Consider the following 27,623-nt stretch of genomic DNA (forward strand, 5'->3'; position numbering starts at 1 on the left):
CACAAAATTAGCTGGTGTAAAAATGACACAAGACCCCCCTTTTCAGTACGTACTGTTAATACTAACACTTAGTAGAAAAGTAATAGTACAGGCTCTATCCATGATGTTAATAAAAAAAAAAAAAGAGTATATTAGTAACAGCCGAGGCTGAATTAATTTTAGTAGTTTTTTTTTAGTTAAAAATGCCACTTTTGACTCTCTAAGTATAGTTTATATATTACAAACTTAAAATTATTTAGTGGTTCTGTTTTATATGATGTTTAAACATTTGAAAACACATTTAAATTTCAGTGTGGATCCTGTCTGTCCAATAAGTAAGGACAAAATTATAGTGGAAGCTGCAGAATGATAAGTAACTGCACTTTTTTTTAAAGGAATTATAAAATCCTATTTAAGTATTTTTTTTTGTTCCATTTTAAGTAACATATTTATTTATTCCACGGATAATTAACATCCGACTACCGTTGGTCCTTCGTCTTTACCTCTTTTGGACCTCCAGCTTGCCATACAAAAACAACAATGGCGTCTTCTGCGGATGTTCACGTCCGAATTTGCGCACAAGAAATTATCAAATATGATCTGGAAATTAAAGCTCTCATTCAGGTAAGGAATGAAGAACGAGCGCCTTGTTTGTCCTTTCATCCTGAGCCATTTCTGAACCGTTGGTAACTCTGGAGAGCTGGCTGAACATGCGCACAACAGGTCTTCAAGTTGAGCTAAGAAGAAGCTAACGTTAACTTTCCGACAGTCAAAAGACACAAAACATTCTTGATTTTGTTTATTTTAATTAGGCAAAAAATCATTCCTGAGACAGTTATAATACTTTTGAGTAATAAATCTCTAATTATTCAAATAACCGAGAGAAGAAAATGATCATTTATTATCAGATGTTATTTAAAAAAATATTTACGACGCACTCTTTGTTTAGTTCTGCGTTCGTGATATCCTAATTAGTAAGGGAAATTAAAATAAGTTAAAACAAATTGTTTTAGAAAATGTAAATAATATGAATATAAAAAAATATATTAAGTTTTTTTTTTTAATGGAGAAAAATGTGCTAAAATTTATACTGTATATCCTGAGCCAGATGGTGGAACGGCTGTAAGCTGAGAGACACCTGCCCTATCAAAAAGTGACCGCCAGTGTTTCTTTGTCTAATGTCTTTGGTTATATTGCTAAATAGCTCTAGTCAACAGGATTTAAAAATGGATTTCATATATAAAGTAATAAAAAATGACATATTTTGCAAGTATTTTTATGGTTCTACATTACATTGCAATCAATCAAGTCCTTTTGGCCATTTAAAGTATCTTTATACAGCTGTTATATTTGTATAGATTTCTGCTGTCCTCTTGGCCAGATCATCACTGACAGCTGATGTCCATTGGTGAGGGCCAGAATGTAGAACAACCACTAAATCTCTTTTCACCACAGCAGGCAATTACAGTGCCACATCCCCTACTTCCCCTTTCCCTCTCAAGACCCCGAGTTGCTTTGAACTCCACCACTTGGGGGCAGCAGCTCATGTGTAGTGGTGGACACACCATTTCTCAGCCACCTCACACTCTGCTGCAAACTGCTCCACTGCAAGCTGGAGGTCATTGCTCGATTCAACCACCAGAACCACATCAGCAAAAAGCAGAGATGAGATCCTGAGTCCACTGAATTTGACTGCCTCCACCTCTTGGCTGCACATAGAAACTGTCTTCCAAAAAAACTTGTGAACAGAATCAATGATAAAGGGGCAGAGCTGGTGGAGTCCAGGATTCACAGGGAATGAGTCTGACTTGCTGCCAAGCTCTCAGTACACTATGTACAATGACAAAACACTTTATAACAATGGACCAGATGTCTCATACTCCTAAAGCACAAGCTCCTTTGCTCACACAAAGATTTGTGCATTTATGAATTCACATGATGTATGTCTTACTCGATGTGATATAATTATAAAATATAACTAATACATTATATTTAACTCAATGTGTGTGTGTTGTCTGTAGGACATCAGGGATTGTCCAGGACCTCAGTCTGCTCTTGTGGAGCTCAATGCTCAGGTCAAAGAGAAATTCAACAAGCTGAGGCTCAGAATTCAGGTCAGGCCTCAGCTACACATCCACACGGTGCTGCATCTGACAGGGTTTTTTTTTTTTTTTGCTTAATATTGGATCTGTGTCATGTGATGCCATGATGTTGTTGTTTTTTTGTTTCTTCCAGGATCTGGAGCAGATGGCCAAAGAGCAGGACAAAGAGTCAGACAGAGTGGCCATCCAAACAGAGACCGAGAGCCAATGGAAGCAGATGCTGAGGTGTTTAGACGCAGACGCACACAGACACATCTTAAAAAAAATAAGCCTGTGCAGCACCAGTCATTTTATTTTCCCCTTGAATCACTTGCCTCGTGTCCCAGTGAACATGTTGTTGGTTTCTGTTTTGTTGCGATGATAATGTAAACTGGAAATGCAGACACAAGCGAGCACTTAAGATGGAAAAAAAATCTAAAACAAAAACTTTCAGTCTCAAAATTGTTTGCTTTTTCTTGTCTGTCTTGTCAGCAACCAGACAGCGTGGAGAAAAGCTAACCTGGCTTGTAAACTTGCCATAGACAACATGGAGAAGGACGAACTGCTGCATGGTGAGGAAAACCACAACACCAGACAGAGGTAAATATAGTTTCTGCCAAGGCTCTGCTACAGAGCACTGTACTACGAAGACAGTTCAGTGTACCCCGAGTTTGTTTGCGTTATGTAGATTCCCGTACTTCTACACCTGGTTAGAGCTGCTGATATGCAGTCTGAACTTTGATCAGTGATTTTTGTATACCTGCAGCCAAACAGGAGGAAATTAATGTCACCTGTATTACAGTTTTTTACAGTCGCTAACAAGCGTTTGTCCAAACAGTTGTCACATTTGCAAAACTCTAAACACAATTAGCACAGCATCGGTCTGTTGTGGCCATACCAGTCACACATTTCATGTCGTGTTCACCCAATATGCAGTCAGTGAACACATTTCCACAATGCTTACATTTTCTTAACAGACAAGCTATACCTCCCAGCAAAATCATGAACTGTTTTTGTAGTATCTACGAATGTTAACACACAACATCCCACAATAGCAAAAATATCCCAAACCTTAGATACAGTATAAAAACCTCTGCTTCTGCAATGATATGTCGGTGGATCCGACATACCAGGCGGTTTTATCCCAGGTGCATCGACTTGGATAACATCAGATGTGATGTTGATGAAAACATGTGGCCTAACCCTGAAGATCGCAGAGATTAGATGCAAATCTTTTGCCTTTTTTTAGCCCCCCTCCCCCTCCCCCCCTTTTTATCTTGGCTTTTTGCTGTTGTTTTTTTGTTCAGAATGCTCTTGTGTGTTTCATGGATATTTTGTTCACTGTAAGCAATACTGTAAAACTTTCTCTGTCCTATCATACCGTGTTTCTACTGTACCTCCTGTGGTAAACAGTAAAGAAACAAAAACTTGTTTGCTTTTTACTGGAATGCTTTTGAATGTGAACATTACTGTACATGTGGACATACAGTTACCAACCAAGACATTTCTGGTGTCAATATGGTGGATTGCATGTTTCGCATGCAAATACCTGTGACACTGAAACATAAAAGTCTATGCAGTTTTTGTAATGTCAATAATAGCCAGTATTTTGAAACCTGGTGTACTTTGATTGACTGCATGTACCTTGTGAAGTGAAAACAAGTGTTATTCTTTGACAGACTAATTTCATTTTGAGTCAGATTTATAGTGTTTTTGTACAGTTAGTGTGTGCAGAGAACGATGTGTTCTAATTTTGAAATGAGGAGTTAGTATATATTTAACAAAGTGTATTTTTGGGAAGGATATTATCCATTTGGCCAATTGTGTTTTGTAGGTGTGGGTCTGTGTTAAGAGTTTAGAAAAAGTATCTGAAGTATGGGTAGGCGCTTGTTAGAGACTGTAAAAAACTGTAATTTACCTGGTTTCTGTTTAGCTGTAAAAGGCTGATGGGGTATTATCGTTACCCTGCTGGGCAGAGGCATCGTACACACCTTGAGAACAAGGCTGCTTAGGATTTTCAAACTGATACCATAGTTTCTGTCAGTAACTTCTATCCTCTACTTCCTGTAGTTATTACCATTACACTGTTTTCTTTCTGTTTTTAAGCCCAGGCCACCAATAATATTTCTGTTTTACACAGATGTGTGTTTATGTTTATGGAGTGTTATCAGATGAATCGCAGTATGACAACTATGTCAAAACAACAGCTAATCTGCTGTACACTGAAATACAGATACACTTGTTAACATCTGTAAAACTATCTTTTGTCTAATGTCTGTGGTTTAAAATGCTTTCATGAACGATTATTAAATAAGATTTTTTTAATTGTTGCTTTTGGTAATTTGTGATTTAAAAAAATTGATTAAAAACTGGCACAAATGAACCAAAAAAGATAAATGAATATAAAAATAGAGTGGCTAGTTGCACTGGTGGTAGAAACACAAGGTTCTAAACTACTTAATGAGAAAAAGATTCCTTCTAGTCTCCAATAAATCACTTTAATATAATCTAATAATAAATTAGGCATGTCAGAACCCATCTGCAGTACTTCACCTGCTCTGTTCTGTGTGTGTGTGTGTGTGTGTGTGTGTGTGTGTGTGTGTGTGTGTGTGTGTGTGTGTTTTTGTCTCAGGAAAGCAACCAAGGAAAATTTAGTGGAAACCAGCAGCAACATCACAGAGAGTCTGATGTCTATCAGCAGGATGATGTCTGAACAGGTGAAGCAGAGTGAGGACACCATTGGCACTCTAGGTAAAAATCTAATTTTATGTTTCAGTCTCCTGTCCACATTTCCTAACCGATCCTCCTAAACCCTTAATGCCTTTAATTCTTCGTCCTCCTTGTTCAGCCACCTCATCCAGGACGGTGCAGGAAACCAACGAGGAGTTTAAAAGCATGACAGGAACCATTCACCTGGGCAGGAAGCTCATCCTGAAGTACAACCGGCGGGAGCTGACAGACAAGCTGCTCATCTTCCTTGCACTAGCCCTCTTCTTTGCCACCGTCCTCTACATCCTCAAGAAACGTCTCTTCCCCTTCATTTAGTCGGCCGCCTGGGTCTGTTTTTCCTCAAAGACGTGGGGACTGGCTTGGAAGGAGTTAACACAGTGAATTGTAGGAGGTATGAAGTAGAAGCATGAACCACATGGACTCTTAGAAGCAGCACTGAAACTGGACTGTAGCACACAGAGGCGGCGTGAAGTGGGAACGTGTTACTTCTTACATATAATATGCAATATGAAGGGTTGGAAAATATCTGAAGCTCAAGATCCACTTCAGCAGTGAAAGGAGCAAAGTGAGTAAAACTGACATCCAGAGTTTCATAGAAAACATTAAGAAGCCACAGCCTGCCTCGAGTAGATATGGTTATACAATGTATTGTCAAAAGTTTGAACGCATGTTGCAAATGGTCACAGTTGAAGAAGGGATCTGCTGCTTTTTAGCCTTTTCCTTGATGCCTCACACTGCCTCCCTGGTGTTACAGTAAGGACTCTGTTATCCTAATGTGACCATTTCTATCATTCTGGATGATGGGTCTTTTTCAGAAAGCCTGAACTTGAGGAAATTCATGTGTTTACATTGAAATTTACATTAAATTGAAGTAAATACAGAGAGCTTAAAGGTTCAGATGCTCATATTTGCCAAATTGTGTGCAGTTTTTGAAATGTTGATACCTTAAAGCACACTGTAGGTTTCACAATGCAATAAGACAGCATCTAAAGATCAGCAGCCTGTATGCTCATGTAATATCTCTTTGTACCCCTTCAGTCCAGCGTAAAAGGAAGAAAAGGTAGTCTGTGATTCTGCCCTCATGTCAGTCATGTTGAAAGGTTGGGAGTTAGAGACTAAAGCAAGGGACCACTGGAGGCTTGTTTTAAGCCTCGATTGCTGCAAATAAACAAAATCCATCCAAAGAGGTGATCTGCGTGATAAAATGTTTCAGCTTATGCAAAATATTCACGTCCTCCAAGCAGAGGGCAACCTTATTTGAATTCAGCTGGAGCTTCACTTTTACACAGAGATGGGAAGAAAAGAGGGGGACAGAAAAGTGAGCAACATTGTAGGACTCCATCTACTCCTGTTGAGTCATGGTTGGTTTCTGAGCTGTAGTAGTATCTTCTGACTTAACCAGCCTTTAATTCTACAGCTTAAGAGAAAAAAACAAACAAACAAAAAAAAAACACAACCCCAAAGCGGGTTGCCCTCCTAGTGTCCAGTACCTTTAATTCAGAACTAGTCAGGGTCATGGTTGCAAATAGGGCTGCCACGATTTGTCGACTAGTCACGATTACGTCGACTATCAAAATCGTCGACGACTGATTTAATAGTCGACGCGTCGTTTGAAACTTTGTAAGATCCCAAAAGACGCAGGAATAAGTGGCAGGATTTAAGAGTGTAATAACGGACTGAAACAGAAGATGGCAGCATTGCATGTACAAGGATGTCAGCTACCGTTAAACCCCGAAGAAGAAGAAGAAGAAGAAGAAGCAGCTGTGTCCCAGAATTCATAGCGCGGCCCAGCGCAGTTTCCAACAATGGCGGCAGCTAGTTAGTTTTAATGTTACTCTTATTATTCTTTCTGGGTCACAAAATAAACGTTTAACATATTTTCAGGCGAGAATGTAGCTGTGTAAACCTCAAATATCTGCTCAGTTTATCAGGACACCACATATTTTCAAAAGCGCTCCGACGTTTTCGGAGACATCTGTTACCCACTAGCTCGTTAGCGAGCCGGGGGCTAGGTCACTAGCGCCGTGAGAACACCGGACTCCCCGCAAATCGTTTTCAAACCCACCGCTGTCTTTCGCTACTCAGGTTAAATATATATGAGTCACTTAGATAACTTAAAATGTTATTGTTTGGCTTTTTTTTTTTTTAGTATTTTATTTGTTCCTGAGTAAATCAGTTTGTCTGAGATTAAAGTTATAGTTTTTACACAGCTGAATAAACGTCAAGCAGACAGCTGATTATCAGAAGTGTGAGATGCTCCAGAATATACTCCAGTGTCCTGTTATATTTTAGATGCGAGTTTATTAAACTTCACCGAAACAATCTGCAAATTTCATTAAAATTTAATAAACCATCTTGTCTTTATTTTTAGTTAGCACAGACCTTAAACACTTAAAGCTGTAAGCTAATGATAGTTATATAAGAGCAGATGCTGCTGGTGCAATAAGCTGTAGTTTTACGTCTAATGGATGATGATCTGATTAGTCGACTAATCGCAAAAATAATCGGTGACTAGTCGACTATCAAAATAATCGTTTGTGGCAGCCCTAGTTGCAAAATGCACCAACCTTTGTTTTTGTTTACTTTTGTTATAAAGTGTGAATGTGCTCAGGAGTGTATTTAGTGTACATTTTTTTAACCTCATGCCTTCCTTCCAAACTACTGAACCAGTAATCCAATGAATGATTGTTGCCCTGAAAGGTGTCAGATTGTGTGAATGTTGAACAAAAGCCCCGTGGGTTAGAGTTCATTTAAAAGTCTCAAGCACCAGCAGATGTCTTAAAACTCAAAATATCAGTTTGAACTGCAGTGCTGTTAAAAGACTTGTTCAACAGGATAGGACTAATTTAAATAACACACTTCTGTTTGTTCATCAGTATCACTTTATTTTAATAAAATTCAAATAACTGTTCAGAGTTTGTGATCCATTGGAGAAAAAACCCCCCAAAAAAAAAACAAAAAAAAAAAACAACCCACAACATTCGACACCAGAGGTCTGTATGAAATGTGAACAAGTGAACATTAAAAATACATTTCTAACACATATTGACCTATGAGTGCTTTCCTTTCTGCACACTGCGCCTCATCTGTTTCTCCATGGTACACAATATGACTTTCTCCATAAATACAAAAGCAGATTCATAACTCTGTTCCTAAAATGTTGTGATGCTGTGTAAAAGTTCAAATTGAGCAAATGTTTTTCATGAAACAGTAAAGTGTCCCAGTTTAAACACTTGGTAGGTTTTCTATGTTCAATACTGAATAAAATATAATGCATTCTAATGGTATTTAGATTTTACACAGCGTCACAACTTTTTTGGAACTGGGCTTGTAAACAGGATACTGACTTTGAGCCATGAGCTACACTTGACCTACTGATTCCGTGTGTGTGTACGTCTGATGCTGAGCTGCAGTGGTCTGTGAGATTGAAGTGAGGTAGATAATTGTTCTTCCATCCTTAATGGAGCACAAATGCCCAGCAGATTGAATAAGTTATGATGCATTACTACACTGAATACTTTTAGCCACTACTGCTAGTATTATAGAATTGTGTACTCAGTTTCCATCTGTCTGTAGAGGAGTGACACTGGATTTCTCAGACAACTGAATCTGGTTCAGTTGTGTCGTCTATATGACTGAGCCTGGGCCCATCCTCTGGTTTAGCCTCGGTTTGTTGCTGCAGGGGTCCCCCAGCAGCGATAGGCCATGGTGCACTGGTGGGTGGGGAAATGCTTTGGTTGAGGGTATCGGATTGGCAGAGGGGGCAGTTTCCGGCAAGGCTGCTGCAAAGCGACCCCCAGTACTGCTCGCATTGTTCACGCAAACGGCGTCCGACCCACGTCTTGACCTCCTCTCCGCACTTCAGCAGGAAGTTCGTCAGCTCCACGTATGGCCTGGCAGGATGCGAATACATCAGGGTCATCAATAAATACTTGGCTGTTTTGTCCAAATGTACATTTAGAAAAAATGTCACTTACAGGAAGTGCCAAAAACAATAGAATGTCCCAGTTTTATTCATTTTTCCATTTGAGCAATTAATGACATAATTTTGAATGCATTTATTTGTACATCTATCAAAACAATAAAATTGTGGCTGTTAGTAGTTAATTTGTGTGAGTTTGTGTTTCTCACCCAGGGGGAAACATTAGGTGAAACTGCACCAGGTTTTCCACGGTGTCCATGTGATCCCGCAGTGCCAGGCAGAGCTGGTGTTTGGTGTAGCACTCCCTCTGAAGCACGCACACCATCTCCTTTATCGCCGAACACCGCCGGCTGATGCAGCTGAAACGCTGCCGCAGCCCCAATGCCAGGCACCGCAACGTGTCCTTCACAAATGCTTTGCCCTGCGAGAAAAGGAGAACAGTGAGTGGACGATTACAGGGAAACCTATATACATACATACACACGATTTCCCCCCCCCCCCCATAATGTTTTATTGCAACCATGTTTTTATTTCCAATAGTCTTTTCTATCAGATTCAAAGACTTCTATTTAGTTTTTTTATTCTATTATTGATTTATTATTTATGTCCATGTTTGATTTATCATCTTTTCAGTCATCTATAAAGTACTTTGAGTTGGTCTAAGTTCTATGAAAGTGCTACGCAAACAAAAACAATTTGTGACAGCCTTAAATCAAGGGGTTTACCTGAAGTACTGTTTAGGAAATAAAACCATTTTTATACACAGTCCTTGATTTTTAGAGGCTGAAAAGTAACAATTTTAAAATAAGGAATTTTTTTTTTTTGTTTTAAGTAGTTGGATTAAAATGGTTTGTAGTCACCGACTGTGTGACGTCTAGAACCATCAGACATCACCAGATGCTGCATTTCCTCCCTTCAGATGGTACGTCAGTCCTATACTGAAGCCACCTTCAGTTTAAGCTCGTTTGTGGCTCTCTTTAATTTCAGTTTTATCTTCAGAGGCTGAAAACCTGCTGACTTGAAGAATATCCCATTTCTTTGCATTGAAGAACTCTTGTGCTGAATTGCTAACACTACAGCTATTGCAATACTTTTGTTAAATCCCTTGAATTAAAGCTAAAATCTGCACTTGAATGATTTGAAACCTGTGGTGTCCAGAGACCAGAAAACCAAATGCTCTGTGAAAAACATTAGTTTTTGCTGTATGATCTTTACCTCACAATATAAAGTGCCTCAAGGCAACCGTCTTTGTTATTTGGTACCATGTAAATAGAACTGTATTGAAAAATAACTTATGACTTACAGAGAAGGGGTGAGGTTAAATAAATGTCCACTTCTTCACACTCCTTTTTGAGTATGTAAACTAAATATCTTGTAATGCATTTCACTTCATTTTTGTATACTTTAAAAGGAATATTTTTCCTAAATTACATTCTGTACACTGTTGGAAGTTCTAACAGACGCTTGGGGTAGGCTCTGAAAGCCAGACTATCCTCATCCACTTTTACAGTAGAGAGCGAGAGAAAACAAACCACAAAACCAAACCCAAACCACAACATGTTGACAGCCTGGCACAAAAACCGTTTGACCTCTGTGGATGCTCTACATAGATCTTCATGACAGCTGGTGAACTCGTCCAATCGTCAGTGTATTTGGCCAACTGCTCAACTGGAGTAAGGTCATTTGGTGCTGCTAGCAGCATTAGTACAGTATGTGAGGAAAAACAGATATAATAAGAGGGTGGCTGTGCATGTACAAAGACAAATTTGAATCTGCGAGTTAAGCAGTGAAGAAAACAGAAAAAAAACCAAAAACACGAACCTGTGGTGCCGACCTAAACAAATTTCAGATTGTCATCTATACCCTCAACAAGTGCCCCAGCAATAAGTGGTGCACACTAAGAGAATGGTAAAGGCCTAAATGCTCAACCCCTACATTGAGGGGATCCGGTGGCTCTGTAATGCTGCGGGGGGCTTTTTGCTGGCACGTATTGGGTCTTAGGGGATCTGCAAATCTCTACAAAATTCTTCTGGGGGATCATCTTTATCATGTTATGAAACATGAAGCCCTGAAGAAGTTTCCTGCAACACTTTATCCTTTAATCTACGACCATCTGTATCAGGTACATTCACTCAGAGATCTTCAAAGAACATCTTCTGTTTCTGCTCAAACTGGGGACACATTAGGCCTGCATCATTTTCTCATACATTTCTATTCTAGTAATGTGGACAGGATGTTCCTGTTCTCTCCTTTCACTTCCCCTCTCACGCTGTGCTGTAACTGTGCTGCCATGCATAACGATACACTGCTTCTTATACAACAAGCATTCCTCACAAATGACCGCAATGATGGAAGGGATTAAATGAAATAAAAACACGCATCCAGATATGCCTTCTCCAACCCTGCCCAGGCAACTTCTGAACTTCCCCTCAGCCTGTCAGTTCCCCACAGGCGTAACGACACAACTGACTTAATGAGTTTATTTTGAGTGTGAATGAATGTGAGACACACTGGCTTATCCTCACCTGCAAGTCGTAGTGTCCAGCGTTGTGCAGCAGAGTAAGACATATGTGGTCCAGCCCTCGGATTTCACAGGAGTTGTTGCTCAAACACTGAAACATCCCACAGCCAACATCAGCTGAACTCAACAGGCAACTCTGGAGCTCCGCTACGAGACACAGTGAGAGATCAGCATTAACTTTCCAGGTGAATGTATGTGCCAAATAATATAATATTAAAAACAATACACATCCACTGTCAAGCCTCAGACCTTTGGCCTTCACTTTTCAGAAATTAGTATTGTGCCATACTGCAAATTTTTCATATCAAGCCAACACAGGAAATGCAGGGCCAGTAATAATAATACTTTTAACTTAAACAGGCAGCTTATGTAGGGGAGAGGAGTGTGTCATGATTTAGTAGATGAATCATCATCCATTTGCAAATTCTGATCACATTTTAATGACCGCTAAATTACTGTGTTTGTTTATTTCCCACAATAATTAAACAAAGCACACCTTTCAGCTTTTCATACATTTTGACACTCATGTTTTTGGAGAGGTATACATTTTTCCATTTCCAAAACAAATAAAAATGTATTAAAAACAATTCACTGGGCTACATACTGAACTTAAGATAGAAACAAAGTATCGATCCTGTCGAGCTAATATGGATCCACGTTGGTATCGACAGTATCATGTTTGGATCGAGCCCCTCAACTATCAGAAACCTATTTGTAAGTGTACAGAATGTAAATATGAGGATTTAGACATTTAAATGTTTAGATAGTACTTTTTGATCAGCTTTCCTTACAGATTAGACACAAAAGCACAACCAGAATTCATAAGGCACACTGTCGATTTTTGAGAAAATGAAAGTATTTTAGTGAAAGGTTAGAGTCCGGAAAATACAGTATACCAGTTATGTAAGGTAGTTTGTTTCGGGCCAGGAGACGCACAGTTTCACACACTCTTCATTTTGCACTTTATGGCGCTGTTGTAAATGGTGAAAATACTAGTGCTAGTTGCACGGCGTCAACACGTTAACGAGGTAACCGCTAACCGCAACGCTAACGCGTTGACGCCGTGCAGCCCCACGCACGGGGCGATCCGCGGTAACTCGTTAACGGAGACTTGTTGCGTTAATACAGTTATGGCGTTAACCTCATTTTAACGAGTGTAACGCTGCAGCACTAAAATAGTAATCTCCAAATGTTCTCTTTTTACAGACCAGCGCCTCTTTGATAGCTGCCGCGTCCATCTTGTCGTTAGCTGCAGGTGAAGCGATGGGGGAGGGGGAGTTGTGTTAGTGAAGGAGAGGCCGAGTAACACGTAGAGAGAAAAGCGAGACAAACTTGCAGTTCCATGAATATAATTATAACGTAACAGTCTATCTATATAAACGATATAGTCACACAGCTTATCTCGTATAAAAATATATCGATATATTTTTTAAAAACTCGATATATCGCCCAATCCTAGCTAGAAGCATACTTTAACGGGTAAAATTAAGTGGCAAGCCGTCTTGGCTTTATGAATATGAGCTACAAGCATACTCTGATGGGCAAAGTTAAGTGGCAAACCGTCATACTAACTTAACTTTGTGCTGGAATTACTATGACAGCAGAAATGTGCATAAACTACTTACGGTAGGACGTGTTGCCAAAGGGATACAGAGGGAATGTGCATGGACAGGGTCGAACCACCGGAGTCGCGCATTGAATTACAGTCACCAACAGCACAGGAGGTTAGAGAGGCGCGCACGGCCAACAGGTTGTCTTACAATGAGATTAAATGCGCAATAAGGGGGAGAAAAAAGTAGCACCCCTCAAGCTCTTTTTTTAGGGCCAACAAGGGCCTCGGGCATGTAAAGTTTTCTTCAAAATGCAGTTTCCGACGCTTAAATGCGACCGTTACACGACCTGTGAAAACTTGCACGTGGCGGCTCACCTGTGCTCTGCAAAGAGAGGCGCCTTCTCATCTGGCTCACTTCTTGCTCCAGAACATCATGCTGGTCGTTGGTCAGCACATGACACACCAGCAGCAGAAAAAACACAGTGGAGACAGCGGACGCGGTCACCGGCATCACTGAGGTCGAGTCAGCGTATGTGCGGTGCTCTTTTCTTCTCTTCTCTTCTCTTGGTAGAAGTTCGCGCAGCTAGAGCTCGAAGCCTTTGAATAACTTTACTCTGTGACGAGGAGATCGAGGCTATATATATGTAGAGCCGCAGGAGACCGGCGCGTTCACGAAGGCTGGAGCTTGGGTCTCCACCAATCACAGCCTAGCGCCGTGACCGCGCAGCACTTGCGCAGCTGAAGGTTTATCATTGATGAGAGTAAAAGAGGAACCTCCACCCCCTCACCCCAGCAGAAGATCCATGAATTTGAAAACAAAAAGAGACAAGTAGTGATTTCGGGGTTTTTTTTGGTTTCTTGGTTAAAAAAAAAAACACACGAAGAAGGACCCACGGAGGACAGAAATGGGATCAGGCAGAAATGGGAAGGATCACGTTGAGCGAACACACAAAAGAAAGTGAATCCCATTCCCATCAGCTCTCCCCAGAAGTGAAAATGTTCTTATAGAGGCCGCTTGTTCCTCCAGAGTCTGCGGGGGTGTGTTTGACGGCTTGCAGCTGCTTTCTTGGCGAGGCGCAGAGGCGTGCAATGAGGAACGTGTCAGACGCGCCCGGGCTGCAGCACATTGAAAGAGCACCGCGTTTTTCCAACTGTGAGGAAATCCTACAGTTTTCCTACATCATATTAGCGTGAAACAACTTCTGCGTAAACACGCAGCATTTTTATACTAAACATCCAGGAACACTTTCACACGCGAAATACTTAATCTTTTATAGATCTCTCAAAAGGCACTAAGAAGCAGCGCAGGTAGTATGACCCGTTGTCCAAGCGGAGTGGGCTGCTGAGACTGCACAGCAGCCCACTCCGCTTTTTGAGACATTGTCCCACATTGTGATGTGTTGATCTATGGCTACATCTTTACTGACAACCAAAGAAAATGAGCAAACAGAAGTAGAAGTACCAGTGCACTGCAATAACTTCTAAAGTAACAGTTTTAGAAGTTCTTTTAATAGAAAGTGAAAATATAGATGTGCACAAAAGAGCTATTGCATAGCCTCCATTTACATTCCCAAGACTTCAAGTCAAAACTGATCTAAAGTAAAATATAGTAGCTATAGTTAATTCTCCTTCACATCTTTGATACTAAACCTATAACCTGCACAGTTTGTGCATGTTAGGAATATCAGACCACCTTCCAGTAATCGCTCCATATTATTTCACCCTAATGTCACCAAAGACACTACTGGAGCTGGAGGCAATACTTAATGATTAATTTGAGAATACTTAGATATTTATCTGTGTGAGACTTAGTTACACATTCAAGTGTTGTTGCCACCTATTATCAAGTTTTTTGTTTGCTTCCCGTGAACAACTGGCCAATCAAAATTGGGTCAGCAGAGACTCAACTAATGTTTGATCAACTATTAAAGAACAACTTCAACTTTTTAACACCTGTCAGCCTAGAAGAAGCAACTTTTGAAACTTAGGGAACAAAATAACTGGGTTTGCATCAGAGGTTAGTGAGGGCGGTCTCTGCCTATGCAGTCACCCTTGGAAAAACCCACCAAATATTCAACTTGAGGTCAAACCACAACTTTATTGAGATAAACTAAGGTGTCTAGACTTTACATTAAGAGAACAGGCAAGGTCGTCAAATGTCATTTTGACATTGGGGAAAGAGTTAAAGAGAAATAAATCCACCAGCACTATCTGATATCAGTTAGAAAATAGCGCCAGTGCTCATATCATGTAAAATCATTCAATATAGCCAGACCCCCTTTAACACTTTATACCAACAGTAACCATAAGCTCGTGTTATTTGAGCAGGAAGGTGGAGGAGAAGCCAAAAAAACCCCAACGTGTAACAGAAAACCTGAAAAGCTGAATACATACATGAATAGCCTGTCATTCACAGCAGTCATGCCCTTACTTTTAAGCCTTGATACAATTTAAAGAAGTGAGTTTTAGCTGCACACGAACCTGCAGAGTTAACAGACGTGAACCAGTCAGAGTAACTGCAGTGGCACCTTTGCATATGCATGTTTAAGAATGTGTACAGCTCTCTCCTTTTACATATATTTTTGCAAAAACTTTCAGCTGTCAGGACAGATTTTTTTCCTACAAAATCATCGTGGCCAAATAGATTCGCAATAATTGTAGTAAAGATTAATACTACAATATAAAAATGGATATGGATGGATATCAGGAAATCAAGGAGAACCTGTGCAGTCCTGTGTGGATGCAATTTGGTCTAAAATTTGTTGGACAAAGGAAATGATTGTAGTTTTTATTTACAGTGGCTTGCGAAAGTATTCGCCCCCCTTGAACTTTTCCACATTTTGTCACATTACAGCCACAAACATGAATCAATTTTATTGGAATTCCACGTGAAAGACCAACACAAAGCGGTGTACACGTGAGAAGTGGAACGAAAATCATACATGATTCCGAACATTTTTTACAAATAAATAACTGAAAAGTGGGGTGTGCGTAATTATTCAGCCCCCTTTGGTCTGAGTGCAGTCAGTTGAACATAGACATTGCCTGATGAGTGCTAATGACTAAATAGAGTGCACCTGTGTGTAATCTAATGTCAGTACAAATACAGCTGCTCTGTGACGGCCTCAGAGGTTGTCTAAGAGAATATGAACACCATGAAGTCCAAAGAACATACCAGACAGGTCAGGGATAAAGTTATTGAGAAATTCAAAGCAGGCTTAGGCTACAAAAAGATTTCCCAAGCCTTGAACATCCCACGGAGCACTGTTCAAGCGATCATTCAGAAATGGAAGGAGTATGGTACAACTGTAAACCTACCAAGACAAGGCCGTCCACCTAAACTCACAGGCCGAACGAGGAGAGCACTAGGGCTGCCACAAACGATTATTTTGATAGTCGACTAATCACCGATTATTTTTGCGATTAGTCGACTAATCAGATCATCATCCATTGGACGTAAAACGTACAGCTTATTGCACCAGCAGCATCTGCTCTTATATAACTATCATTAGCTTACAGCTTTAAGTGTTTAAGGTATGTGCTAACTAAAAATAAAGACAAGATGATAGTTTGTTTCGGTGAAGTTTAATAAACTCCTTGCTATCTAAAATATAACAGGACACCGGAGTATATTCTCCAGCATCTCACACTTCTGATAATCAGTTGTCTGCTTGACGTTTATTCAGCTGTGTAAAAACTATAACTTTAATCTCAGCCAAACAGATTTACTCAGGAACAAATAAAATACTAAAAAAAAAAAAAAAAAAAGCCAAACAATAACATTTTTAAGTTATCTAAGTGACTCATATGTTTAACCTGAGTAGCGAAAGACGGCGGTGGGTTTGAAAACGATTTGCCGGGAGTCTGGTGTTCTCACGGCTCTAGTTAGCCTAGCCCCCGGCTAGCTATCGAGCTAGTGGGTAACAGACGTCTCCGAAAACGTCGAGCGCTTTTGAAAATATGCGGTGTCTTGATAAACTGAGCAGATATTTAAGGTTTCCACAGCTACATTCCCGCCTGAAAATATGTTAAACGTTTATTTTGTGACCCAGAAAGAATAATAAGAGTAATATTAAAACTAACTAGCTGCCGCCATTGTTGGAAACTGAGCTGGGCCGCGCTATGAATTCTGGGACACAGCTTCTTCTTCTTCGGGGTTTAACGGCAGCTGGCATCCTTGTACATGCAGTGCTGCCATGCCATCTTCTGTTTCAATCCGTTATTACACTCTTAAATCCTGCTACATATTCCTGCGTCTTTTGTGATCTTACAAAGCTTCAAACGACGCGTCGACTATTAAATCAGTCGTCGACGATTTTGATAGTCGACGTAATCGTGACTAGTCGACTAATCGTGGCAGCCCTAGAGAGCACTGATCAGAAATGCAGCCAAGAGGCCCATGGTGACTCTGAACGAGCTGCAGAGATCTACAGCTCAGGTGGGGGAATCTGTCCATAGGACAACTATTAGTTGTGCACTGCACAAAGTTGGCCTTTATGGAAGAGTGGCAAGAAGAAAGCAGTTAACAGAAAACAATAAAGTCCCATTTGCAGTTTGCCACAAGCCATGTGGGGGACACAGCAAAAATGTGGACGAAGGTGCTCTGGTCAGATGAAAACAAAATGCAAAACACTATGTGTGGTGGAAAACTAACACTGCACATCACTCTGAACACACCATCCCCACTGTCAAATATGGTGGTGGCAGCATCATGCTCTGGGGGTGCTTCTCTTCAGCAGGGACAGGGAAGCTGGTCAGAGTTGATGGGAAGATGGAGCCAAATACAGGGAATCTTGGAAGAAAACCTCTTGGAGTCTGCAAAAGACTTGAGACTGGGGCGGAGGTTCACCTTCCAGCAGGACAACGATCCTAAACATAAAGCCAGGGCAACAATGGAATGGTTTAAAACAAAACATATCCATGTGTTAGAATGGCCCAGTCAAAGTCCAGATCTAAATCCAATCGAGAATCTGTGGCAAGATCTGAAAACTGCTGTTCACAAATGCTGTCCATCTAATCTGACTGAGCTGGAGCTTATTTGCAAAGAAGAATGGGCAAGGATTTCAGTCTGTAGATGTGCAAAGCTGGTAGAGACATACCCTAAAAGACTGGCAGCTGGAATTGCAGCGAAAGGTGGTTCTACAAAGTATTGACTCAGGGGGCTGAATAATTACGCACACCCCACTTTTCAGTTATTTATTTGTAAAAAATGTTTGGAATCATGTATGATTTTAATTCCACTTCTCACGTGTACACCACTTTGCGTTGGCCTTTCACGTGGAATTGCAACTTTAATTTAAGCAGTTTAACAAAAGTATTTCATTAACTGTTTAGGAACTATGAATATTTTATTACGCAGTCAGCCATTCCAGAGGCTCAAAAGTAATCGTACAGACATACAAACATAACTGGATTGTTTTAAAAGGTTGTTTGAAAATCATTTGCAGTCATTCTCTCCCTAAACCCTATATCCAACGGACCAATGTCTTTGTGAAAAAAATTATAGACCTAACTGTACGCGCCCACTCATGTGTGTCTGTGCTATGAGCCATAATTTATATTTCTTGTTAAAATATTAAGCAATGAATTTAATTCCTAAAAAAAAAATCAGATGGTACATTTTGAATAAAGACCAGCCTCCGATGTCGTGTTTTTCTCATCTTGCACTCTATTTGTTGTGGTTAAATGTTTTGACTCGGAGTTTCATCAGAGTCTCCATACGAGCTAAACAAATACCTCATCTCTCTTACTCTCACTCTACTGCTCAACTACTGGCAGCTTAGCTTCATCTTCACTGCATTCAAGTGGCCTTCAGCAGGACTGACTGAGAAACATTGTGTGTGCGTTGCAGCAGGAGGTCAAGGAAAAAAGGACAGAACGTGTGTGTGTGTGTTCATGCAGAAGACATCCTCTCACACGGGGTAATATTTGGACATTTGAAGACTATTTTCACAACTTTTCAAGCTGATTCGGCCTCCCACAACTTGTGGTGACCACCCACACAATGACCCTTCACTGCCAACAACAAACATGCACACTCGCATGTTCAAAACAACACCAGTGCACACACATCGCTGTGCAAATAGTATGTATGCAGGGCCTTCTTGTTCTTGCACTCTCATGATAAACACGATACATGTCTGCCTCATTGCATACACAAATCAGACTCACTACTAGATGTAAGATGTTTATGTATGTGTTTTGTACAATAGGTTACAAAACTTGGACAACTTCAGGGATGATATAACTGGTTTTAAATGTCCCAAACCACAATGACTGCATTTTTTAATTTATGTCACTAATGTAGCCATAATATAATTCAATAAAGTCATATTTTCAGCCAAAGCTTTTATTTTTAATCATTATTGTTTCATCAAAACACCTTAAAGTGAGGTTAGATGTTCCAGTTAGCTCTACATCTCTGTCGTGTTTATCTTCTTTTGCTTTGATTTCTACTAGATATCAATAAGTAAACATGTTTTTTTTTTATGATTCAGTTGAACATCTATAGATGATCACATGTATCACAAGTACTGTATTGATAGACAGGAGGATGGCGGAGGATGACCAATGGATCTTACACAGTGCAAACATACACATGGTGCAAGCGTGTGGATCAGTCACCTGCCGAAAACAAGGAGTAAAATCAATAATATTAGCCGCAGTGACACACAAACACACTCACACACTAAGCCGACTGACTGACTTTAGGATTAAAGCCAGAGTTCATCGAGGATTTCAGAGTGACGGGGCTTCTCTTCAATGAAAACTGTAAGCACAAGAATCCCAGAGGAAGGGACACTGCTGCATAAACTTGGATGCTGATGATGCACATGACAAAAAAACATGTTTGAGTTCTTTTTCAATTTTTGCTCCTATAGTTTTGATGGTGTTTTTCCAGTACAGAATAACCATTCATGGTTTATGTATGTACCACACATACACTGCTGCATTTTTTGGCAACGATTTTCAATTAACACAACCGATTAGCAGTATAAATGTTGGGAATGGTGACGGCCCGTGCACAGAAGACTATAGTGGACAAAAATATATTAGATCCGTAGTGGTTTAGGACTCCCAAAGAGAACGAATTGGAAACAGTTTCGATAAATGGTAGGTGGATTAGTTCTTATATAGCACTTTTCTATTCTACCTGAGCACTCAAAGCGCTGTCCAGGGAGAGTTTTGAAGCTACGGTTTAGAAAAGTTCAGTAACTGTCATGTGTTTGAATATTGTTTAATTCCTGAGTCTGTTCAAGGAAACCTGAAACATTAAGCAGTTGAGGACGTTCCCAAGGACGTCACAGTCTGACGTTTAACATTAAGAATAAAAAGATATTGCCTCCCCGTCGGGGAATCGAACCCTTTAGCTAAACGGCCTAAACCGTTTCCCATTCATTCTCTATGGTAGTGCTAAACCACCACGGATGTAATATATTTTTGGCCACTACGGTCTTCCGGCGCTGTTGCGAGTTTGAGATGCGGCGGCACTTTTAAAAAATCTCCTCTTTTACGTTTCGGGAGAGAAAACGAGTAACTCAACGCTCGCAACACATCCCAACGCTCCTCATTCATTGATCAAAGGTAAGAAACGTCGTTTGAAATAAGAGTAAACCAACAGAATACATTTACAGGTGTATATTACAGGTAACAGGCGTGTTGCGATTGCATTTACGAAGCATCCATCGCTCAGTTAAAGACGGTGGGAGTTTATCTACTGTTGTAAAGTGGCACGGTAAAAAATGAATGAACGTGATCCTTAAATAAATTGCGTGTTTCATTGACGTGTTTTGCCAGTAAATAAACTTTGTAGGTTTCCGACTGCTGTGACACTGACATTACTATAATGTGGTACAATTAAATAACCAATAAGTGTCTTGTTATGAGATGACATGCTAAATGACTGAACCTGCTTTAAAAAAATGTATTGCTTTCATGTTGTAATGGTCAGTCACCTTATCAATGCGAAAGTCTGTTTTGATATCTCTAACATGAGCAATGCCCACTCGTGTATGAATAAACACGATAGCTTAAATACATATATGTTGTTAATCTACCAGCAATTCTTATGTGCCATGACTACTAAGCAGTTACCACAAATTTTGCAGATATGCCAATAATCATTCAACCATGAAAGGTTTTTATTTACAGACAGAACAGTTTGTTATACCTGGAGGAAAAAACACTTTTATCGCAAATGTTGTCAATGTTCTTTCAAATTGAGTCTCGTTATTGTTCTCCTGCATCCTGCTGTGTAAACCCAGCAGCAAGATTATAACCTGAAATGTCTTTGTTTGTGTTTGGAATCAATTTTGTTTAATATAATTGTTTATTTTTTCACTGCTTATCAAGATGCAGAAGAAAGTTGCGCCATATCCAGGGAAAATCTCTGTGGTGTTCCGCAAGGGGCCACTTGGATACCTTCTCCAGGACCCGTTAAAAATGACCCCAAACTGCAGGACAAGTCTGCACCTGTGAGGGAGGATGCTGTACATCAGAATGCTCTGACTGTCATCTATCAGAGAGGAGGGGATGAGTCTGACATGAAGGAAGTGCAGGGAGAGTACATGCTGCAGTTTGGAAAGTATAAAGGGAAATCTTTCCGGTGGCTTCTGGGGAAGGATGTCGGGTACACCATGTATCTGATCAAAGATCTCCAGAAGGAAGAGGCTGCAGGGACCTCTGTGGAAGAAGGGCATGGCAAGGAGAGCTTGCATTCATTTGTACAGTATGCCCTCAGCTTTACAGAGATAAAGACTCTTCTGAACTGCAAGACCAGCAGAGTGAGTGTTGCTGCAGAAGCCTCTGAGGATGATCAGCTGGTTGGCTTTGGCTCACGAGCCAAGAGCACCTGGAAGGAGATTCAGGAGTCTCCTTTCTACGAGGCAGAGAGACAAAGATGGGTGGAAGAAAAGAGGAAATAGGGGAGAAACTGTTGATATTGTACATATAGGGCTGCTCAATTAATCGAATTTTAATCTCGATTACGATCTGGGCTTTCAACGATCATTAAAAAAGACTGAGCCGATTATTAGCCCCTCCCTCATGCTTTACTCTCGCGCTGCTCCGTGTGGCAAATCGAGAGCACCTCTCTGCATTTCGAACACGTGTCACAACAATTAAGAGCAGCGGTCCCCAACCTTTTTTGCGCCACGGACCTGGCAGTTTATGCCCGACAATATTTTCATGGACCGGCCTTTAAGGTGTCGCGGATAAATACAACAAAATAAAACTAGTACCAGTACCGAAAAAAAAGATGATTTATTCATAACACATGTGAAAAGACCAAGGAAAACCGAGTAAACGATAAAAACGATAACAAAATAACGCTGAAAACCGATAAAACCCCTGAAAACACCTGAGCCTCAACTCTCGCGGCCCGGTACCAAACAACTCACGGACCGGTGCCGGTCCGAGGCCCGCGAGTTGGGGACCGTTGATTAAGAGGACCCGAGGGAAGCTCGGAAAGCTAAACAGAAGTTATTTGGAGAGGAGAGTGACTGCCGTTGGTTGAAAAGAGAGATAAAACAAACTTCAGTGGTGTGGAAACATTATGGGTTCGCGGAGTCAGACGTGGATCAAGCAGACATAGTGTGTAAACTTTGCTACGGTGTCGTAGCTGCACCACAGAGCAACACTGCAAAGTTCACTAAACATAGATGTTTACATTTTTCATTTATTTTTTATATTGCAAACATTTGCACTGTTATCAGTATTTGCACACTATTTTATATTATTTTTTGACAATCTTTAAAGTCATTATTCAATACATTGTTAAATGAATATCGTCAAATAATTGAGATCTCAATTTCAGTGAAAATAATCGTGATTATCATTTTTGCCATAATCGAGCAGCCCTATGTACATAAGATAGTTTTGTTCTAGTTTTGTAATGTTTATTTTGTTTCTATAAATAAACTGATTGTAAATATAAAAATGTGAATAAATTGTGTTCTGTAAAAATAGCAGCACAGCTCTCTTCTTTATAACCTCTTAGAGTTAACCTGTATGTTTATATACCTGTGTGTGCTCACCATCAGGTAATCAGTTTTAAAAAGCTGTGAGTGCTGCCCTGAAAGCTTACATATTATTTCTAAATCACTTCATGTAATGATAACAAGCCATCCTTTCTCTAGTGGGGTCTCACAGCTTTTATCTTTATAATCTTTCTGGTTGATTTGTAATATTAGAAACATGACTGCTGTCTTTTATCTGTTTGACTATACAGCCTGTCTCAGACATGACAACCAGACAGTGTCTGAAGTTATCTTTAATACATGCAACACAGCTGGAGATAGTCCAGACACTTTCTCACTTCTGATGATAATATTTTTGGTTTAGGTATTGTTGCTTTCTGGCTTGAAGCTTATCTACAAAAGCAGTTCAATAAGGAGAGATCATGTGGAAAAAACGAACATGATTTATTGAGATACAGAAATAAATGTAACTGTTTGGCAGTTAGACTCCAATGACCCATCATAGCAGAAGAAATCTCAGCAGTGACAGGATTTTGCATAAGCCACACCCCAGAGTCAAAATGCTGATAGTAATGAAGATGAAGATGGAGGCTGGGACAGGGTTCTGAGTGACCACAGTGAGGAGGAGAAAGGAGAGGAGGCGGGCTGCATGGCTGCGGATCTGAAACGCAGAAGCAGAAGAGCAACAGATTTAAACCATGCTCGGTGAAGGCAGGCAAGAGCATGACTGGAATAAAGTAATGATGTCAGTACTGAGTTTGTGCTGGAAAATGAATAGATATAAACTAGCAGTTTATAGTTTTAGCTTTAGTCTTTGTATTAAAAGTTGGATGTGTGCATAATTGTAGACTATATGTCTGGTATGTATCATCTCAAAACTGTGATGATACAGATTAGTCTGAGTTATGTAGTAATGCAGGAAAATTGTTCCACAGGCCATAACACTATATAATATAAACAAAATGATAATCAAATAATAAGAAAAAGCAAAGTGAAAAATAAATGTTACCCACAATAAGTAAATTGAAAATGGTGTTTAACTTTTGATAATGTAACACAACCTTTGTCCCAACCAGGACTCGAACCCGCGCTCAGACAGTTCAGTGTAAAAAAAAAAACAAACTCTTTTTTTTCCCCAATGCCCGAAAAGCTGCCATTTGATTGGCTGTTTCTCCGTTTAACCTATACGCGATGGGCCAACTCTATCCACAGTGGGCTAGTATTGCCGTTTCCCCGTTTTGATACGTTAAGTTGTGCACGCCTGTAATGTATATGACGTTTTATGGTAGATGGATTAGTTCTTATATAGCACTTTTCTTTTCTACCTGAGCACTCAAAGCGCTGTCGAGGGAGAGTTTTAAAGCTACAGTTTAGAAAAGTTCAGTAACTGTCATGTGTTTGAATATTGTTTGATTCCTGAGTCTGTTCAAGGAAACCTGAAACATTAAGCAGTTGAGGACGTTCCCAAGGATGTCACAGTCTGACGTTTAACATCAAGAACAAAAAGATATTGCCTCCCCGTCGGGGAATCGAACCCCGGTCTCCCGCGTGACAGGCGGGGATACTCACCACTATACTAACGAGGAAGGTGACATCGGACTCGTATGTTCCAGGACCGATGGTGACTCAACTATGTCCACAGTGGGATAGTATTGCCGTTTCCCTGTTTTGATACGGTAAGTTGCGCACGCCTGTAATGTGTATCAAGTGTTACGTGCAAATAATAGCGGACAGAGATTATAATGACTAGAAGCCTCAACGCAGAGTTCTCTACCGTCAACGAAAGAGACAAAACCTCTTCCAAAACAACCATAATGAACGTATCACGTATAAACTACAACAGCGCCAGAAGACTATAGTGGACAAAAATATATTACATCCGTAGTGGTTTAGGACTCCCATAGAGAAGGAATTGGAAACAGTTTCGGTAAATGGTAGATAGATTCGTTCTTATATAGCACTTTTCTATTCTACCTGAGCACTCAAAGCGCTGTCCAGGGAGAGTTTTGAAGCTACGGTTTAGAAAAGAGCACTAACTGTCATGTGTTTGAATATTGTTTAATTCCTGAGTCTGTTCAAGGAAACCTGAAACATTAAGCAGTTGAGAACGTTCCCAAGGACGTCACAGTCTGACGTTTAACATCAAGAATAAAAAGATATTGCCTCCCCGTCGGGGAATCGAACCCCGGTCTCCCGCGTGACAGGCGGGGATACTCACCACTATACTAACGAGGAAGGTGTCATCGGACTCTTATGTTGCAGTACCAATCGTGACTCAACTATGTCCACAGTGGGATAGCCTGTAATGCATATCACGTTTTACGTGCAAATAATAGCGGACAGAGATTATAATGACTAGAAGTCTCAACGCAAAGTTCTCTATCGTCAACGAAAGAGACTAAACCTCTTCCAAAACAACCATAATGAACGTATCATGTATAAAGTCGAAACAGCGCCAAAAGACAATAGTGGACATAAATATATTACATCCGTAGTGGTTTAGGACTCCCATAGCGAAGGACTTGGAAACTGTTTCGGTAAATGGTAGATGGATTAGTCCTTATACAGTGGCGGAGCGGGGGGTGGCTTACTGGGCTTAAGCCCGGGTTGTTTTTTCAGAAGCCCGGGGTCTTTTGGAGTGTATGAACATAAGGAGCTTCTTTCAAAGAAAAAACTCTGGTAAATGTTATTTCATATATTATGCTTTGTATGTTGTTCAGTATATTTCTATGCAAAACAAGAGGAATTTCAATACACAGTATATTCACAATTTAAACCAGATATTTACATACACTTTATGGAAAACGCAAGAACATTTTTTTTCTGTACAACATCAATTTAGAGTAAACTTGTTTTGTTTTGGATAAATAAATATTGAAATATCTTTTGAATTAGTTAAATGTCAGAATAAAGAGAGACAGGGCTGTCTATTTTTTGTCACCTTCATCAAATTTAGGAGTACATGTACACTAAGTTTATTGTTAATTAATAAGAAAACTTCAGACGATTCCATTCTGAGCTGAAGAAGCTTCTGATAGGTTAGTAGAGTCCATGTGAGTAAATTGGTGGCACACCTGTGGATGCATATAAGGCAAAACACAGAGCCTGTTTCTTTGAAATGGGAAAATCTATCTGGGTCATATGACTGCAGGTCATAACTTCTTACCTGAAGTTCAGTTCACCTGACACTCGGACCGGCGGCTGCCTCGGGTCTCTCCTCCTGCCTCCCCTTCCCTCATCCACCTGCTGGCCTCTGTGGAAGCCCCGCCATAGCCACCACCAAACAACTGAGTTATTTTTACACATCGACCTGCATCTGGCCAATCCACCACCTCTCATTGTTCATGCCATTACAAAAAAAATAAAAAATAAGTCACTGGGCATGTGCCCGGTATGCCCGATGGCCAGTCCAGCTATGTTAACCTGCAACCAAATCTGCAGCTCCATACAGCAATGTTACGACTTAGATTACATCTTATAACTCATAACTCTTATGTTAGCTGCCCTCAGTAGCATACTGTCTGATATATTCAACGGCTGCAATAATTCTTTAAGTGTAATTTTTTCCTTGGTATTCTAATTTCACCGAAGTTTACTAAACTCAACAAACTTAATATTACTTACCTGGACATTTATTCTGTTCTCATTTTCTTTCACTGAAAAATTGTTTCCTGTAGTGCCGTCTTTCGTGCTTGGCTCTCCTACCTTTGCTAACTACCTTTGCCAACATGATGCACATAGCGCAGAAGCCGATGCTGCATTCACTTACACTCGGATATCTGAGCTTCACCGTGAAAACATAATCGGACATTTGATATTTGATTGAATTTTATTGTTTTGCCTTTGGGGTGGCACCTGGGGTGGCCAGTCTGGTTGGGGGTGGCCTGTGCCCCCCCAGGCCACCCCGCTGGACACACCACTGGTGGAAGGCAACAACTGAAAATATGAAATAAACACACATGTAAGCTGAGACTCTCTAAAGAGACAGAGTTGTTGTTTGGCTTTTCATTTCGCCATTTGTTGATTCACTCGAAGAGCAAGTAATGTAATATGGGTCAAGTGATCTGTTTGACATCAATCTTTTGTGATACACCGTCATATATTTGCATTATTTGTACAGTACGAATGATTTGCCTTGGTACCTGGTCAAACTTCAGTTCTCCTCTGTCTGCCTGGCTGCGCTTCTCCAAGAGCGCACTCGCAGTGCTTCAAATATTGTGTGTAGTTTTTGTTTTGTCAGCCAGGCATCTAACTATGAAAAAAAAATACACTCCAAAAGACCCCGGGCTTCTGAAAAAACAACCCGGGCTTAAGCCCAGTAAGCCACCCCCCCCGCTCCGCCACTGGTTAAGGACCTTCCCAAGGATGTCACAGTCTGACTTTCAACATTATGAATGAAAACGTATTGCCTCCCCGTCAGGGAATCGAACCCCAGTTTCCCGCGTGACAGGCGGGGATACTCACCACCAAACATGACTGTATAAATTTGCAACAGCGCCAGAAGACTATAGTGGACAAAGAATATATTACATTCGTAGTGGTTTAGGACTCCCATAGAGAATGAATTGGAAAGTTCGGGACCGTTTAGGTACATGGAAGATGGACCCGTTCTTATTAGGGGTGTGTTTAAATAATCGATTTTCCCATTTAAATCAATTTTAGCTTGAATAACACCATATCGATTCATTGAATCCTAAATCAATTTTTAAATACAAATCTACTTTTCCAGAAACGCCTGAACATACACAGACCTTCAGTGCTGAAAGCCTACAGCACACAGATTCTGAAGCTGCAGGTTTTGTCACTCTCCAACCAAAATTCACTGAACAAACAGCAAAAGAAGATCAAAACTACGCTTCAG

The 27,623-nt window shown here is 40.4% G+C and overlaps 3 protein-coding genes, 1 long non-coding RNA gene and 2 other non-coding genes across 7 annotated transcripts; 2 read left to right on the forward strand and 4 right to left on the reverse strand.

Moving 5' to 3' along the window:
- Positions 1-448: 448 nt before the first annotated feature.
- On the forward strand, positions 449-5,976 carry bnip1b (BCL2 interacting protein 1b). Its single transcript, XM_085470587.1, has 6 exons — positions 449-603; positions 2,001-2,093; positions 2,215-2,306; positions 2,553-2,660; positions 4,693-4,811; positions 4,909-5,976. Exons 1-6 carry the CDS (start codon positions 520-522, stop codon positions 5,103-5,105), a joined length of 693 nt encoding a protein of 230 aa, XP_085326713.1. The 5' UTR covers positions 449-519; the 3' UTR covers positions 5,106-5,976.
- A 1,788-nt stretch (positions 5,977-7,764) lies between these two features.
- stc2b (stanniocalcin 2b) lies at positions 7,765-13,454 on the reverse strand. Its single transcript, XM_085470586.1, has 4 exons — positions 13,161-13,454; positions 11,238-11,380; positions 8,922-9,133; positions 7,765-8,683 (listed from the first exon to the last, which is right to left on the reverse strand). The coding sequence occupies exons 1-4, from the start codon at positions 13,294-13,296 to the stop codon at positions 8,386-8,388; spliced, it is 789 nt and encodes a 262-aa protein (XP_085326712.1). The 5' UTR covers positions 13,297-13,454; the 3' UTR covers positions 7,765-8,385.
- Positions 13,455-20,316: 6,862 nt separating this feature from the next.
- LOC146700408 (uncharacterized) lies at positions 20,317-22,545 on the forward strand. The gene is made up of 2 exons (XM_085471409.1): positions 20,317-20,369; positions 21,138-22,545. Exon 2 carries the CDS (start codon positions 21,329-21,331, stop codon positions 21,707-21,709), a length of 381 nt encoding a protein of 126 aa, XP_085327535.1. The 5' UTR covers positions 20,317-20,369; positions 21,138-21,328; the 3' UTR covers positions 21,710-22,545.
- Positions 22,546-23,187: 642 nt separating this feature from the next.
- Positions 23,188-27,055, reverse strand: LOC146700409 (uncharacterized). Of its 2 annotated transcripts, none has more exons than XR_014922562.1 (2): positions 25,929-27,055; positions 23,188-23,423 (listed from the first exon to the last, which is right to left on the reverse strand). It is a non-coding gene; the product is annotated as an uncharacterized LOC146700409 (long non-coding RNA). The 2 variants fall into 2 exon arrangements; XR_014922561.1 differs by lacking the exon at positions 25,929-27,055 and adding an exon at positions 24,332-24,381.
- trnad-guc (transfer RNA aspartic acid (anticodon GUC)) lies at positions 24,277-24,348 on the reverse strand. The gene has a single exon. It is a non-coding gene; the product is annotated as a tRNA-Asp (tRNA).
- trnad-guc (transfer RNA aspartic acid (anticodon GUC)) lies at positions 24,926-24,997 on the reverse strand. Its single transcript has one exon. It is a non-coding gene; the product is annotated as a tRNA-Asp (tRNA).
- Positions 27,056-27,623: the final 568 nt, after the last annotated feature.

Source organism: Copadichromis virginalis, linkage group LG10 (genome assembly GCF_057382275.1).
Source record: "Copadichromis virginalis isolate Kocher_CV1m ecotype Utaka linkage group LG10, C_Virginalis_male_GT1.1, whole genome shotgun sequence".
In the NCBI taxonomy this organism is placed as follows: domain Eukaryota; kingdom Metazoa; phylum Chordata; class Actinopteri; order Cichliformes; family Cichlidae; genus Copadichromis; species Copadichromis virginalis.

Bases quoted from the DNA above. Each gene is read 5' to 3' on its own strand.
- LOC146700408 (XM_085471409.1), top strand. From the start codon at position 21,329: ATGAAGGAAGTGCAGGGAGAGTACATGCTGCAGTTTGGAAAGTATAAA.
- bnip1b (XM_085470587.1), top strand. From the start codon at position 520: ATGGCGTCTTCTGCGGATGTTCACGTCCGAATTTGCGCACAAGAAATT. The intron at 2,661-4,692 runs GTAAATATAGTT...TTTTTGTCTCAG, and splicing joins AACCACAACACCAGACAGAG to GAAAGCAACCAAGGAAAATT. The intron at 4,812-4,908 runs GTAAAAATCTAA...CTCCTTGTTCAG, and splicing joins GGACACCATTGGCACTCTAG to CCACCTCATCCAGGACGGTG.
- stc2b (XM_085470586.1), bottom strand. From the start codon at position 13,296: ATGCCGGTGACCGCGTCCGCTGTCTCCACTGTGTTTTTTCTGCTGCTG. The intron at 9,134-11,237 runs GTGAGGATAAGC...CTTTTCTCGCAG, and splicing joins CTGGACACTACGACTTGCAG to GGCAAAGCATTTGTGAAGGA. The intron at 8,684-8,921 runs GTGAGAAACACA...GCATCCTGCCAG, and splicing joins CACCTAATGTTTCCCCCTGG to GCCATACGTGGAGCTGACGA.